This window comes from Cololabis saira, chromosome 1 (genome assembly GCF_033807715.1).
Source record: "Cololabis saira isolate AMF1-May2022 chromosome 1, fColSai1.1, whole genome shotgun sequence".
NCBI classification, from domain to species: Eukaryota; Metazoa; Chordata; class Actinopteri; order Beloniformes; family Belonidae; genus Cololabis; species Cololabis saira.
In genome coordinates, this window is record NC_084587.1 from 46,566,601 (window position 1) to 46,581,658 (window position 15,058).

Below are 15,058 nucleotides of genomic sequence, written 5' to 3' on the forward strand. Positions count from 1 at the left end.
TTTTATTCGTCAGAGTCTGATGTATTTTTTTCATTGCGCAGGAATTTTGCAGAAACGTTAATGCTATCAATACTTAATTATGTCGACCATCTTCACTGTTTAAGACACTATTATTATAATAAATATCATTCTCACATCACTCACAACAACAGTTTCAGATTGATGGTAAACGACACCGTCCAGGTCCATTTCTGTGTCGTGGGTGTGAGAAGCCGCTAGGAGATGGTTTACCTGAGGCGGCTGGTGTGCGCTGGTCGGCTCCTCGGGGCTGCTGTCGGGCCGGGTCCTCCTGGTGGGTGTTTACTCTCACGGGGGGTAAATGTGACCCTCTCCTCTCGTGACGGGGGCCAGGTCTCCTCTGCAGCTCGTCAGGGGGCCGCAGCTCCCGCTCAGCACTCGGGACCCTCACATTGTTGGCGTTGTTGGGCTGAATGGCGCTTTAAACGTTGTGCCTCGTTCAAACAGCCGTTATTGTTGCCCTGCGGTCCGGCTGCAGGACTGCTGCGTCAGCAGCGCCGTGTTTACAGCTTCCAGAGAAGCTCGGTAGCGCAGCGCACGCACAGCCCCCCACGCTCTACCCTTTTTTATACCTGGTTTTGTCCTGGAGTCCTGACCACACTCCTGCCCCACACCCTTTAAAAAATAAAGTCATCCTGCAATTGAAACAGCTGAAATTGATTTAATCATGAGACATTTGGGTGAAAAGATTCCAGTATTTGTTTAGTGCAGACTGTTGGATTGTAATTGTAACTGTTGATGGTTTTGAACCCGAGGAGTGCTGTTAAAGCCTAAAACCTAAAGCATTGCCTCCCATGATGGAGCCAGATTCTCCCAGAGCTGCAGAGTGACGCTACCAGGGCCATTTGTGAGTTAAAAAAAATGTATTCTGACTTTAGCAGCTCAGAAATCTGCAAGAAAACCCAGAGAGTGCACGTCTGAGCCAGGTTGGCTGCACTCAGACCTGATCAGATCATCTTGTGCAGGTGAATTGAGCAGCAGCGCCAGCAGGACCCTGACCCCTGCAGCAACGCTCAGATAAATGTGGAGGGTCGTATCAGCAGGTCCAAACGTTTGCCAAGATGCTCCACCCTGGTACGAGTCCCCCAGGACTTCATTTAGACCTTGAAAAGTCATTCCTGTCGACAAAGCAGCCGTGTTGCCGACAGTTTGAACTCTTCTGTACACAGAGACTGTTACTTTTATCCCCCTGCTCTAAACTTATGTGTACTTTATTTTTCTCCCTTGTAATCCGCTGTTGCCCTTGTGACCTGATAAACTTTTACGGACTTTAAAAACACACCCAATGAAGCTGTTCAGAAGGACTGAATCACATTCACGACGCCATAAAAACTTTATTAAGATGCAAAACAAAACTACGTTATGGACACCAGTCGGTGAGGCCACCGCCATCTAGTGGTCGTCCGTGGTATTGCAGAGACTTCTGACAAGTTGCTACAAACAGCTACATGTGTCCTGAAAGTGAATTCACATTTTTCTTTAAAAAATCTTTCCATTTATTAAAAAATGAAAATACTGTAACATCTATTTTCAAGTTAATACCAGTGAAAATAAGTTTCTTCCTCCAGTTTGGCTTCAGCGTGGGAGCTACTCTCTGCTGCGGGCTCGTTTCCTGCAGTGGAGGAAGACGTAGAGGGGATGGATGAAGACCAGCAGGGTGAGGAGGGTCAGAGCCACGTCCACCTGAAACGGACAGCAGCACGTTTACCTGCAGCCACACTCACAGGTAAAGATGCTTGACGGCGAGGCGGGCGTTTACGTAGAAGGGGTCTCCCTGCAGGGCTCCTTTGACCAGGGCGAAGCAGGGGTACTGCAGCAGCGACACCACCGCCGACAGGGACATCACCAGGCCGTACAGCTTCCCAAAGTGACAGGCTGGAAAACTGAGACGGAGAGGGAGGAGGTGAAAAACTGTTTTGATCCTGCCGAGCTCGGGACGCGTTTCTTCTTCTCAGAGACTCATGTTGCTGCCTGAACTCAATGTAATACCTGGCAGCTGTTGGGAGATGAAGGAAAAGTCTTACACACAAAATACAGCAGCAGCTGAGCTTGTCTGATGTGAAGCTGTGAGGAATCAGTCCTACACTTTTCCTGATTCCACATCATGTTTCCTCTGATGTCTCCAGAATCTGAGCTCCTTTAACTAAACACAAAATCTGTTCAAATAATGCTGCGGCTTAGCCGTCAACCTCTACAACTTCTATATTTAGTTAACAAAAAAAACCATCCAAATTAGTTCAATTAATAAAAAGCCAATAAAGATAATAATAATTGCCTCGATAACGAAACCAACAGATGCATCAAGTTTTTCCTTTGATAAAACCCCCGTTGTTGTTGTGACCATTTGTAGACGAGAAAAAAGATCTAAAATTCCAAAAATATAAAATCAAAACTTACAAACAGCCACAAATGCACGAGGTCGGTTTAGCTTATACTCAGGCAGATAAGAATCCAGTTTTCAGTTTAAGATGATTTATTTTCAGTTGTTAACAGCAAACAAACATGCTTCAAACATGCTGCCTCTCTGCTCTGTCCTGCTGCCTCAGGTAAAAAAACATTTCCCCTTCCAGTGCATTACCTGCCTTGACACACCTGGGCTGCATTACCTTGCCTTCAATTAAATGATTGAACTACTTAGTGCCCCCTAGTGTTGACCCATAAACAATAATAAACAAACAAAATAAACTAATGAAATAGCTCCTTCAGCCGTCTTGAGCAAGCTCCAGGCGACTGTGGAAACAAACTTCCCGTTAACAGGAAGAAACCTCATAGGACGAACATCTGCCTCGACAGGCTGGGACTTGAGGATTCAGATATAAAGTTGGAGCGAAAGAAAGAAATCAGAAAATTATCAGAAAATACCAAAGGTATTTCTAAAAAGCACCTCTTCAAGATCTACAGGTATCAGGTGATGCGTGTCTAAGTGGAGCAGGCGAAGAGGTCCATGAGGTCTCCTTCATGACAAACTGTGACCTTAGGATAGTTAGAGGGCCATCTGTGGCTGGCAGAGGTGGGCAGGGCTCGTACCGGGTCAGCAGGCCCGGGATGTAGGTGGCAGCAAGGCCATGTCAGGCTTGAGAGGTGATCGGAGGGATTTTCACATCATTGAAAATGTCTAATACCAAGGAAATGGAAGTGCAGGGGAGATGTGCTCATACTATTTTGTGCCAGTAATGAGTCTCGCTACAGTCTGGGTTTATGATTGTTGCTGGATGGTGATTGAGAAACGTAAACTGATCTTGCATCCTTAACAGTTTTCTGATAATCTGATTCCCGAGGGAAGCGCAAGCATCTTTAGATTTGCTGGACTTCCTTTGACACTCAGATTTCCTCCAGTTTTCTAAGGGCTTAAAAAATAAGGTCGTCCTACTTGATGGAGGCGCCACATGTTGAGACAGAGCGATGTTTGCCACCGTAGGGCATCTTTGTCTGATGGAGGACCGGAGCTGCTCAAAAGTCCTGCATCTGTTTCATGATGCATCAAAGGACAGCTCACCATCCGAACTAAAACCTGCATGAACCTCGCAGCATTGCTATTTCCTTCCCAGATGTGCGCGCTGCCCTCTCCATGGGCGTCAATGCAATGATTTCTAAAAAGTCTCTTGAAGTTATTTTCTTTACACCATGAGATATTCCAAGTGTATGCAGTTTTATTTTATCCAGAGGTGAAATATTCTGAAATCGATCCATCGTTTACAGGCGGGTGAACTTCTGACCATCTGAGAGATTCGACCCTTTTAAACAGTGATGCTGGAATCAGTCAAAGTTGAGGGAGATATCACTGATGATGTCAAGTTAAAACTGCGAGTGTCATTAATTATTCTATAATTAAATGGCGTTGCCTGCAGCTAAATTCGAGAATATGAGCTTTTCTAGCGGATAAATGTGACTGATTGATTGATCTGAAATGTTTTATGCTCAAGTAAAGATGGAATAGGTTCATTTATGATTTACTTATTTTAATCCAACCGTCCCTGAAAGTCAGAAGTGGCTTTTGAAAGGAAAGTCATAATATTTTTAATTGTAAAAAGGTAGCAACGCTGTGTCTTTTTTAACTTTTCTTGTAGTTGTACAATTTAAAGAGCAGCCTTTAAGCGTCTGTATTGTAGTTTGGTCCTTCTGCCAGCAGGAGGCGCTGCAGCCGCCGTCGCTGCTCGGACCTGACGCCGTTCAACCTCCTTGCGTCCTCCAGATGTTTTAATCTGGTACCACTTACTCTTCCAGGCTTCCCCCGTTTCCCAACTCCTTTGACACGTGTTTCTTCCATCAAACGTAAATGAAACTCATATTTTTCATGAAATAGTAAAATACTTCACGTCAACATTTGTTGACTCTGTGTATGCTCTGTTGTGAATAAATTGTGGGTCTATGAGATGTGCAAATCTTTGCTTTTTGGTTTTATTTACATTTTAGAGACACAGACACTTTTTTGGATTTAAGGTTGTGTTAAATATGTTTTTCTTTTTCCACAAATTTCAACCATGACTAAAAAACAGATTTTATTTTATCTTATTTTTTTCAATATGAAATCTTAATAAAGTGTCAGGAGTGGTAGAGCAGAAAACAGTCACACAACCAAAAGTTGATGCAAAAAAAGTGGATATTAATAAGTTATAATGTTAAATTAGTCACAAATACTAATAACAACAATAGTTGATGAAACTACTATGATATGGGTGTGTGGGTCACTGACGTGATGCTGATGAAGGCTGCGTTTCCTCCGTAGAGGAAGGAGCGGTTAAGGACTTGTAGGATGAAGGTGAGGTACTGCAGGGGGAGGAGAGGAACGGAGGCGCTCACGGAGAAGAAGAGGCACTGCAGCGACGTGAGGAACAGAGACAGAGAGGAGGAGCGCAGGTCTGCCTCCTGCTCGGTTTCCCCTGCAGCAGAAGAAGAAGAGAAGTAGAGAAGCAGCACGCTGCAGAGCCAGGATTCAGCCATGGCATTAACTGGGGGTTTACCTGCGGCTCGCGGCTTCCCTTTGTGCCTGTCCAGGATGAGTCCGTTCCAGGGAGCACACAGCACGCCGCACAGCTGCGTCACGGCAAACGCATTGGTGTACTGACTCACTTGGAGGGCGGAGGAGAAAAGTGCAGAAGAAAACATGGCGAGGGTTAGACGAGGGGATGGAAAGAAGCCGGCTATGAGGCCAGGAGAAAAGTGTGGAGATGAAGAAGGTCAGCGGGGTCGCACCGAGGTCGGGGTCGTGGCCGGCCAGCCGGCTGAGCATGGGGTTGAGCGTGCCGATGAACAGGTAGTGTCTCAGCTGCATGACGGACAACCACAGGAGATGCCACAGGAAGAACCAGGACAGGACGCAGCTGCGGAAACTCCTCACTGAACACACAGATGAAGCCTCTGGAGTTAAACTATAACCTGCACATCAAGCATCAGATAGATCCACCAGCAGACATTGTTCTGACTTTATTAGGTTATTGTCAGCATTTACCAGCACGCTCCTGACGCCATCCTGCGCAGGGGGCTCTGGTGCCCCCCCCCCCCATGTCCTCTAACTTTATCTACGTCTATCAATTTAATCGATTATCACATCAGACAGCTTCGACTTGATCAGAGCAACAGACTTGGAAGTCTTTTGGCAGCATCGTCAGCCTTGTTTTTAACTTCTCAGCTGCAGAAATGTTCTAACTCAGACAGCATTTTACCAGACTTCCCACATTTACAGCTACTAGCGTATATTATATATAATATATTTACCAGTTAGCGGCAGCAGTGGCTCAATGGGACCTAGCCCAGAGAGCCCGGGTGGAGGACGGAGTGAAAGAAGCAAACACATTTGGACTTTTGGTCGTGCAACTAGCCATCCACAATGAGAGAGTCAAAGAGCCCAACGCCAGCAGATAATAACCATCCCTGAAGTCTTGATGCTGCAGCCGGTGAGACATGTTGGCCACCAAACTTAGCCGTTTATTAATAAAGGGTGAGAGACTCCTGGTCAACTTACTCTAACAGTGTAGTAATCTTTATGAAGAAGTGTTTGAGCACATCAGTTTATTATTCAATTCTGATTGCAAAAACAAACTATAATAGAAGCTGTGACTACGTCACGGTGTTCGTTGCTCTGATTGGTCGTCGTGCTGACCGACTGCGTGCAAAGGCAGTTTGATAAACAGCTGCTGGTAGAAGGGGGGGCCTACGGGTCTTTCTAGATGTGGGTCCGATCTATGGGGCGAGTTCAAACGTGTATGGAGGGTTTAAAGCGTTGAAGCCGTGGATATGCTGAGAACATGTGTGTGCTTTCTTTAGCCCCGCCCATCAACAAGCCTCCAGGAATTCAGCCAATCAGAAAACACCTGAAACAAATCCTCTGCTTTTGGTGCTCAGAAATATTTCCAGACTTTAGGAGTGGAGCTTGGCACCAAGTCCATCTACAGGTGACGGAGATTAAACAAACACAAAGCAGATCTAAACTAGATCAGTGAGCAACTATCTAAGCAGACAGTTCTTGAACGTTTGGTCATAGAACATAAAATAATGATAATTAAGTGATACGATACGATAATAACAATCAATCTGTGCTACAGATGGATCATGTCGACTCATTTTGTGGAGCTGATTCACTGACAAAAAGTCAAATTCAAAATGTTTTTCTTTGAGTATAAAGAAAAATGGGCCAATGACATCTGGCATAAACCGAAACTTAGAACTTACTGGTTGATGAAGAATATTTATTGTCCTGAACCTTATGCGACTTTAGATCAAAAAGATCATTATGTGCTCAATTGCGAACTGGGATTCTCCCTCTGGCCATAGAAACAGGTATAACTCTGTTCCTGAAGAGGAAAGATTATGTAGTGTTTGTGATTTAAATGTTGTTGAGGATGAACTTCATTTTTTGTTTTATTGTCCATTATATGATGAAGCCAGGCAGCTTCTATTTCAGAAAATGCAAGATTGTAAACCCGAGTTGTTTTGGACTGAGGATGATGCTAAGTTGGAATGGTTTTGGTCAGAGAAAGGACAAATTATATGGAAACTGAGAAAGGATCTGTAATTTGATCTGTAATGTATAAGTGGAATTTATACTTTTGTGTCATTTGTTTTTGTTTGTACGCAGCTGATGTTTGCTGGCGTAGTGTATATGTGTCTTGTAAGCCCTTAGGCTGGGCACCTTAGAGGTGTATGACACATTAATAAATATCAATTCATTCATTCATTCATTCAACCGCAAGAAAAGATTTATGAAGCTCCTGTGATTTTCCACCTGAAGCGATAGTAACTATTTGCACCTTTTTCTGCGTCTCGGTTCTCCGTGGCTCCGTCTCGTGCTGCGTCGTCCTTCCCGCCGAGCTCCTGGGACGCGGCTAGTGAGGCCTCCCTCATCCTCTCGATCTGCTCCACGTTGTAGGTGTTGCCCTTCCCACAGCTGGCCCTGAGCAGCACAGAAAGTGTCACGTCACTTCTCACCTGTGAACACGGGTTCATGAGCGCCGTCCTCACCCGTAGGTGTAGCCCTGCGGCAGCGGGTAGGGGATGTGGGCCCTCGGCAGGAGCAGCAGCGTCCTGGCCACGTGGACGACGCTGCAGACGGACAAGAACAGGAAGGAGGCGCGGAGAGAGACGCCCTGCTCGTACAGAACCTGGAGAGGACAGGAGGAAGAGGGATTTCGTACCGATTCACTTCTCTTTCGTCGCTCTGTTTCAGTCCCGTCTTGTCATACTTTGCATATTGTGCAATAAATGAGGTTTAAAAAGAAAACCAGAAAGTTATGACGACATTAGAAGATCAAAACGGTTCATGAAAAGTCTCCACCTCACAAAGCCGATATGCCAGCCACACCGCCACAGTGGATTTGAAATAAAACATCCACAATTTTCACTTGGATGTAAGAGATTTCACAAAAATGCAACTCTCCTCGTTCAGGAATTAAAGCCATTTTAAGTGAAAGTACCTGAGTTTTAACAACTGTAAGTAAATCTTTGCAGTCAGTGACCGTCGACGCTCTGGAGCTTTGTAGCTGAACTCTCAACCTGCACACGTCTGTCAGCAGTCACATCGTTGATCCTTTGCTTACAATGGATGCAATTTCTATGTAGTAGAAGCAATATTTTATTGAAATGTCTTAAATTACAGCTGAAATTCTACTCTTTAATCATTTCTTGATGGATCTATTTCAGATCCACTCTGGTGGGGTAGAGAAAGTGAAGAGCTGATTGATGGAGAGCGAAGAAGCTGTTATTTAGATCCATCAAGTAATGATCACGATTTACGAATGATATGCCGTATGTACTCAGTAAGGCTAAGTTGACTATTGATGATTCTACACTGTATTATGCAGCCCCCACATACTCTGAGATCAATCAGGTTCTGTCTTGTGAGATCAGCATATTATATGATTGGATCAAAACAAATAAACTGATCCTTAATATATCAAAATCAAAGTGTATACTGTTTGGTTCTAGCTACAGATTATCTGATAGTCCTAAAATAAGTATAAAAATAGAAAGTCAAACAATTCAGCAAGTAGTGTTAAGCTTCTTGGACTTTGGCTTGATAGTACATTGTCTTGGTCTGATCACATCAATAAAGTTGTTGCTAAAATGGGCAGAGCTGTTGCCGTAACACGCAAATGTGCACCATTTCTAAAGACACAGTTGTTTTGCAAAGTTGTTTGTTCATTGGTTTTGTGTCATTTGGATTACTGTTCAGTTGTTTGGTCTGCTGCATCGAGCAGTCTTCTAAAGAGACTACAAATGGCACAAAACAAGGCTGCAAGACTGGTTCTTGGTTGTTCATTGAGAACAAGTGTTGTAGAAATGCATGAACGTCTCTCCTGGCTGAGGGTTGAGGACAGGCTGACTGCTAGTGTGCTTACATATTTCCATAGCATCATTAACACTCAAATTCCTACATTTCTTTATAATAAAATAACTTACTGTTCAGACACTCATTCATACAATACTCGGAGGTAAATAGTGGTCAGATAACATTACCCTTACCTAAGTCTGAATCTATGAGGAGGACAGTGTTTTACAGACCAGTTACACATTGGAACAGTCTCTTCCAGGTGAAATTCGTGACATTAAAAGAAAGGTTAGTTTTAAACAGAAACTAAGAATGTATTTGTTGACATCACTATAGTTTACATGATATGTATGATGTTGTTTCTTGTTTTTATTTGTGATTTGTTATTTGTGATTCTATTTAGAATTGTATTTCTATGAATTGACTTTGTAATGTTTGAGTTTGTATGTTAACGTTTGGACCCCAGGAAGACTAGCTGTCGTTTTGGCGTCAGCTAATGGGGATCCTTTTAAATAAACAATAAACAATATTTCATGCCATCATTTTTCCCCTACTTGTCTTGTGATGTAGAAAATAAAAGCTGTGAATAAACGCGTGTCTGTCTGTCAGAGAGACTCGACTGGCCTGGTCTCACCTTCATGATGAGGAACACAGCAGCCGAGGAGTCGAAGGCCCCGTTGTAGAGGGTGATGATGGTGGAGCGATGGGCAGGGAACAGGTTGCCCACCTTCCCATCACAGAAAAACACATGTTACTTATATGATTGTCTCAGATAAGGTTCTGTTGAGCATCGACGATGTTCTCAGAAGTATTTACCTGCATGTTGGTCATTAGGAGCAGGATTCCTCCCACAGCGATGCAGGACAAGGCAGGAAAAAGCATCTGTGGAAATGCTTCAGAAGAGCGGAAGGGGAACTCTGAGCTTTTGATCGTGACACTGCAACAACCGTGATTACTGCTTTTTACAGAGAGACAGGACCAGACCTCCTAAACCCCCACAAACAACATGACTGTGTGAGCTCACACTTGTGCACGTACCTGCACTGGAGAAGGCCACGAGAAGAGTTCCAGCCGTGTACAAACATCTGCTCAAGAAAAACACATTTTCAGAGGTCACACTAGATCAGTGCATCCGATCTCAGGCTGCAGAGGAGGAGAGAGAGACAGAGAGAGGATATGAACTCACATGCCCAGCAGTCTGGTTGCCATGGTGCCAAATCGATCAAACAGGTAGCCATTGACCAGACTGAGGAAGTTGTTCAGGAACGAGGCAACGGTGAAGACCAAAGAGAACTGCTCATCCTGACCGCGGCAGCCTGCGGGTCAGGGAAACACAGACGCAGGAATATTACAGGATACCGAGCCAAAAGAGTTTGGGCAACAGGTCAATGTATAAGAGGAATTTGAAAATGGAATTCAATATTATAATTTTATGTTTTAAGCATCTTTTTAATTTGGCAGCAGAAGTGCGTTCAGACTTGGGTCAATAAGACGTTTCATAAACCCAGAATATGAAGTCAAGTCTAGGATTAGTTGAAATTCTTATCTTATGTAAATGTGGATGTATTTAGTTGAATCTTCTTGGTTCTCGCCATATTTTAGTGTGTTTAAAAAAAAATCCACATTGAGAAAAAAATTTGGGAATTTTAGCTCTTTATTTTATACATCCACAGCTCCAAAAAGGTCAGGAGTCTGTATGAAGTAAAAAACTAAACTAAACAAGAAGACACAATTTGCAAACAACAAAACATAGAAAATATATTATATATTCAGTCTGGAGAAACACACTGTTTTCTGATTCTGAAAATGAAAAGTGTGTGATACCCAGTCTTTAAAGGTTTTGTCGCCTGTATTTGAACTTGGACGCAGACAGGAAACAGCAAAAGGCCACAAGGCAGGAATTAAAGTTCTTTTTAGGAACAATCCACGTACTTTAGGAAGGTGCAGAGACCTGTTGATGGATTTTTGGTCGAGGAATGCAGTGTTATTATCGTTTCATCAAACCTCTTCTTTATTGATTTTGTTTTTTGTTGTTGCTTACGTTGCACCGATGCTTCCTAACTGGCCCCTGGTCTGGACTGCAGGCGGCAGGTTCAGCAGCTGGGCCTTAGAAAGCCCTGCTTCTGTACCAGATGTAGCATGTGGTCTCATCTTGTCTTGCTGACAGATGCAACATCAGAACAAGCCTGGGTGGGAGTTTACGCTGCAGTAAAATCCTTTTCTTTTTCCTTGTCAACCGGTTTCCTTTCCAGATGTGCAAAAGGCATATTCACCCCCGTCCCGCGAGAGATTTAGATTTTGAAATGAGCCCTGAGCCCAAGCCGGATGGTTCCTCTCTTCTTCAGACGATGCTCTTTTCATGGTTTCAAATGAGAAAATGAAATTTTGACTACCGTGCTGTTACAGTAATTACAGCGTACCGTACCGTTACAGTGATTTCTGTTACAGAATAACGCTGCTCGGTGCTTTCTAAGGTTGGATCTGATTTACACAGAAATTTCTTCAGATTTTCAAAATCCTTCAATGATCTCATGATCTGTAATTGATTTGATGACGCAACATATATTACCCTGAAATTGCTTTAAAATAAGTAGATGCATTTGTTCGGTCAGATTGGTGAACCTTCGCCTATTTTATCATTTAAGAAGCTTCGCCTCTCAAGGACGGTTGTTTTAAACCCACCGGTGACAATAAACTGTTAATTGATGTCAAAACAACCCTATTAGTTACAAGATGTCCCTCCAGCCTTTCATTGACCACGTACAAACTTTTTAAAATATGACGTTTTCTGTATTGTGCGTAAAACGTGGCTAGGTTTTTTTGTTTCTTCTTCAGAAATGCTAATTAATACTTTCTGTTTTTATGAGCATTTTCCACAGTATCTTAACTTTTTTAGGCTGGTGGTTGCGTGTTAATGACCTTTTAATTACTATTTCTTGTGACTTGTGTCACAAGAAATAGTAATAATCAGCTTTGCTTGACTTGTGTTGTGTTTGCCTAAACACGACTCCCTGTCTTCTGCCATCTTTAGATATTGGTTCTGTTTTCTGGTTTTTCTCATCTACGTTCAGGTGCATTTGAACCACACACAACCTAAGTAAGCCAGAAACCAGAAGCTTGGGATGCCTTGTTTAGCCAGTCCCGTAGTGTTCTTGCATCCAATTCAATATGGGAAAGACAATTTAAGATTTTGCAGGATCTATATCAGCCTTCAGCCCAAGCAGAGAATAAACCCAAACTTTTCCGATGCTTGTATTAAATGTCAAGTCAATGTAGGTTCACACTTTCATTGTCTATGGAGTTGTCCTCACATTCAGCAATTTTGGTCTACAATTATTTCACAGTCTCATAAAATTTTTAAGCGCCCTTTACACGTTGTTGCAAGAACTTGCCAGTTGGGATTAGAGATTGACCTTCCAGCTGAATTCAGTAACAAAGATCTTCTACATATTCTGTTGCACTGTGCTTGAAAATGCATTCTGGTTATGTGGATCTCTGATAAAGCTCCCACTTTATCTCAATGGCTGCTGACTGTGACAAATGTCATTCCGTTTGAAGCCTTCTCCTCCGCCCTGAGGGACAAACCCTTTTCATTCTACTGGATTTGGGAGCCTTTCTTTGACTATCTGGACGCAGCCACATCTCAAAGGATAAATCTAGACTTATAGAACTGGCTTGGAATACGAATCTAAATGTATAGATTGGTATGATGATACTCCACTGTATGTCTACTTGTACCCATGTGCTCTGTATTATTTTCGTGGTGTTTGTTTTGCTGCTTTGCTTTGAAAAATAAAACAAAAACATTTTAAAAAGTAAGGCAGAAGTCTCCTCACCTGTCTCGGGCAGAGTGCTGTTGCTCTCCGGGTCACTGGCACACAGGTCACTAAAATACCCATCTTTCTTCAGCACAAACACCAGCGAGGCGTAGCCAAACACCACGCCAGCGAAGCACAGACACTCCAGCATCCCTGAGACCAGAGTCAGCCAGTAGCGCAGCCGCGCGCCGACCTCGCACCCCTGCATGGTCAGCCCTTCACTGCAACAGCTCACAGAGAGGTTTCTCCTTCAGAGGAAACGCTGGTTCTTCAGGTTGGGAGAACTCCCCTACGCTGGTCCTGCAGGCCGCTCGGTCTTTCTTTTTTAAGACAAAAAACATATAAAGAGGTGGTTCACTTTCTTTTCATGTTTCAGCTGTATGTGTGAAACTTGCTGATTGTCAGAAGAAGACTGTAAATCCCGGAGCTGCTTCAATAAAGAGCAGATGATGAAGCAGCTGCTGGGACACAACGGAAGCAGAAGGGTCTAACCGCACCAGGATGGGATTAGGACCAGCAACAGCTGTGAGAAAGTTGGTCCCCACTCTTATAATCCTGCAGTTTTTCTTTTTCGAGTGAGCGTAAAAATATTTTTAAATATATTAAATAAATTATTATTAGTCAAAAACAACCGCAGACTAACAACATTTTCACCGTTACCGTTATTCATTTAGTAAATATGAAACCAAAAACATCATTTTGGGCTAAACTAAGTTCAACTGAATTCACTTCAGTTTTATTTATATACTGTAGCATCAAATCCTGACAAATGTCATTTCAAGTCACTTCAACAATACAGCAATAATAATTACTGTTTCCTCACTAAGGAAAGTAACAGACTGCATCAAAACTTCTCTCGTAGTTCTACGTCTTGGTTTATTTTCAATTTTATCATTACTATTTATTTTTCAATTTCTCTGAGCATTACACAATCTAAACATGGGGTATATTTGCTGGGACATCCACTTCTGAGAAGATTTACAACCGTTAAGAAAACCTTCCACTGCCTAATAATCTTTCACTGCAGAACATTGAACTTTACGACCTGTCCAGGTGAACGCCGGCCTCGCTGGTATAGGCTCCAGCAGACCCCTGGGAGCCTGCACAGGATAACACCGCTATAGAAGATGGATGGAGGAACATTGAACTTCATATTGATTATAATTAGTTTTAAAACCCTCTCCAGGTTGATGTGCAGCACCAATTGCTAATCTAAGAGTATTGCTTATGTCTTTCCCTTTTGGCATAGTATCAATCTGAATGCTCCAGACCAGCAAACTGCCACCCAAAAATTCAGTTTTCATAGTGGTAGCCACACCTGTTAATGATCATTTCAAGGACTATTGATAAGCAGGACCTGGCTGCAATTTACCCCCTTAAATCCTATGGAAGTAGTAAGGGGGTGCTTAGTGTTGCCCAGGTGACTTTGCTTTATTCTACCTTATTTCCTGCACCATGTTTTGTTGGTTAAATAATGGGACTGTGAATATTTTATATATATTTGTTGGCTTGTGTCTGTATTTGAGACATACGTATATACATATATATATATACATATACATTATATATATATATATATATATTCAATATGCTTTCACAAAAAAGAAAAATAGGATTACAAGGAAGGGTTGTCACTTTTGCATTTTACTGTATATTGCAATTTAAAAAAAGATCAAAATCATGTGGCTATTGATAGTCTTATGACAGCTACATTCAGTCAAAAATAGGTTTGAATTAAGTGCACTTTCTATTCTATACAATTAACAATCTATTATACAATTAACAGAAAAGAAAACACCAGTTTCTCATTCAAAGTCAGTTAATATAGTCTAAAAGTACATATATTTATATAAAAAAAACTTGGAGTCATTCTCTATGGATAATTGAGCAGCACCAACAGTGATCATGTTTTACCTCAGGACTACAAGGTCATGCCGGTTCCCGCGCGTTTATTGCGTAAATTCCTTCAGAAAGGCTCCTGTGGTCCTCGTGCGGGACGGACGCGTCCACGTGCGCAGCAGACATGACAGGCAGCAGCTGGTGTCTCCGGGAGCCGTAACTAATCCAGATTACAGCCTTTAATCTGCCCGTAATGGCACGCCGCGCAATATTGTCTGTAAGACGCCTATAATTGGGCTTTAACTGGCTGTAAACGACTTAATGACATTTTTCCTCCAAATACAACACGGCTCTATGTAATATGGCTATAATTATAGTTATTGTGGACGGTTACCTCACCGTTAGATGGACTCTGGGCCGCACACCACAGTCCTGCAGGACGCACGAATGCAGGTCGTCAGATTGGAGCACAATCTCAGACAGACAGACATGATGACAGTTGTCCTCCGCAGGCTGAAGGGCTGATAAAAGCAACTCCTGGGTGTTCGGTTTCCTCGGGCTCCATATCTCCGCTGACGTCACGATGTCCAGCTGCTTTAATAGCTCATTTCCTAGAAAA

At 42.9% G+C, this 15,058-nt stretch overlaps 1 protein-coding gene across 1 annotated transcript; it reads right to left on the reverse strand.

Annotated features, from left to right (window-relative positions):
• Nucleotides 1-1,593: 1,593 nt before the first annotated feature.
• Nucleotides 1,594-13,055, reverse strand: LOC133441393 (equilibrative nucleobase transporter 1-like). Its single transcript, XM_061718675.1, is given in 12 exon segments — nucleotides 1,594-1,701; nucleotides 1,778-1,901; nucleotides 4,712-4,898; nucleotides 4,980-5,087; nucleotides 5,212-5,355; nucleotides 7,266-7,408; nucleotides 7,477-7,616; nucleotides 9,417-9,509; nucleotides 9,599-9,675; nucleotides 9,821-9,867; nucleotides 9,969-10,098; nucleotides 12,619-13,055. Coding segments are annotated over 12 exon segments (1,491 nt in total). The 5' UTR covers nucleotides 12,809-13,055.
• Between the last annotated feature and the right edge of the window lie 2,003 nt (nucleotides 13,056-15,058).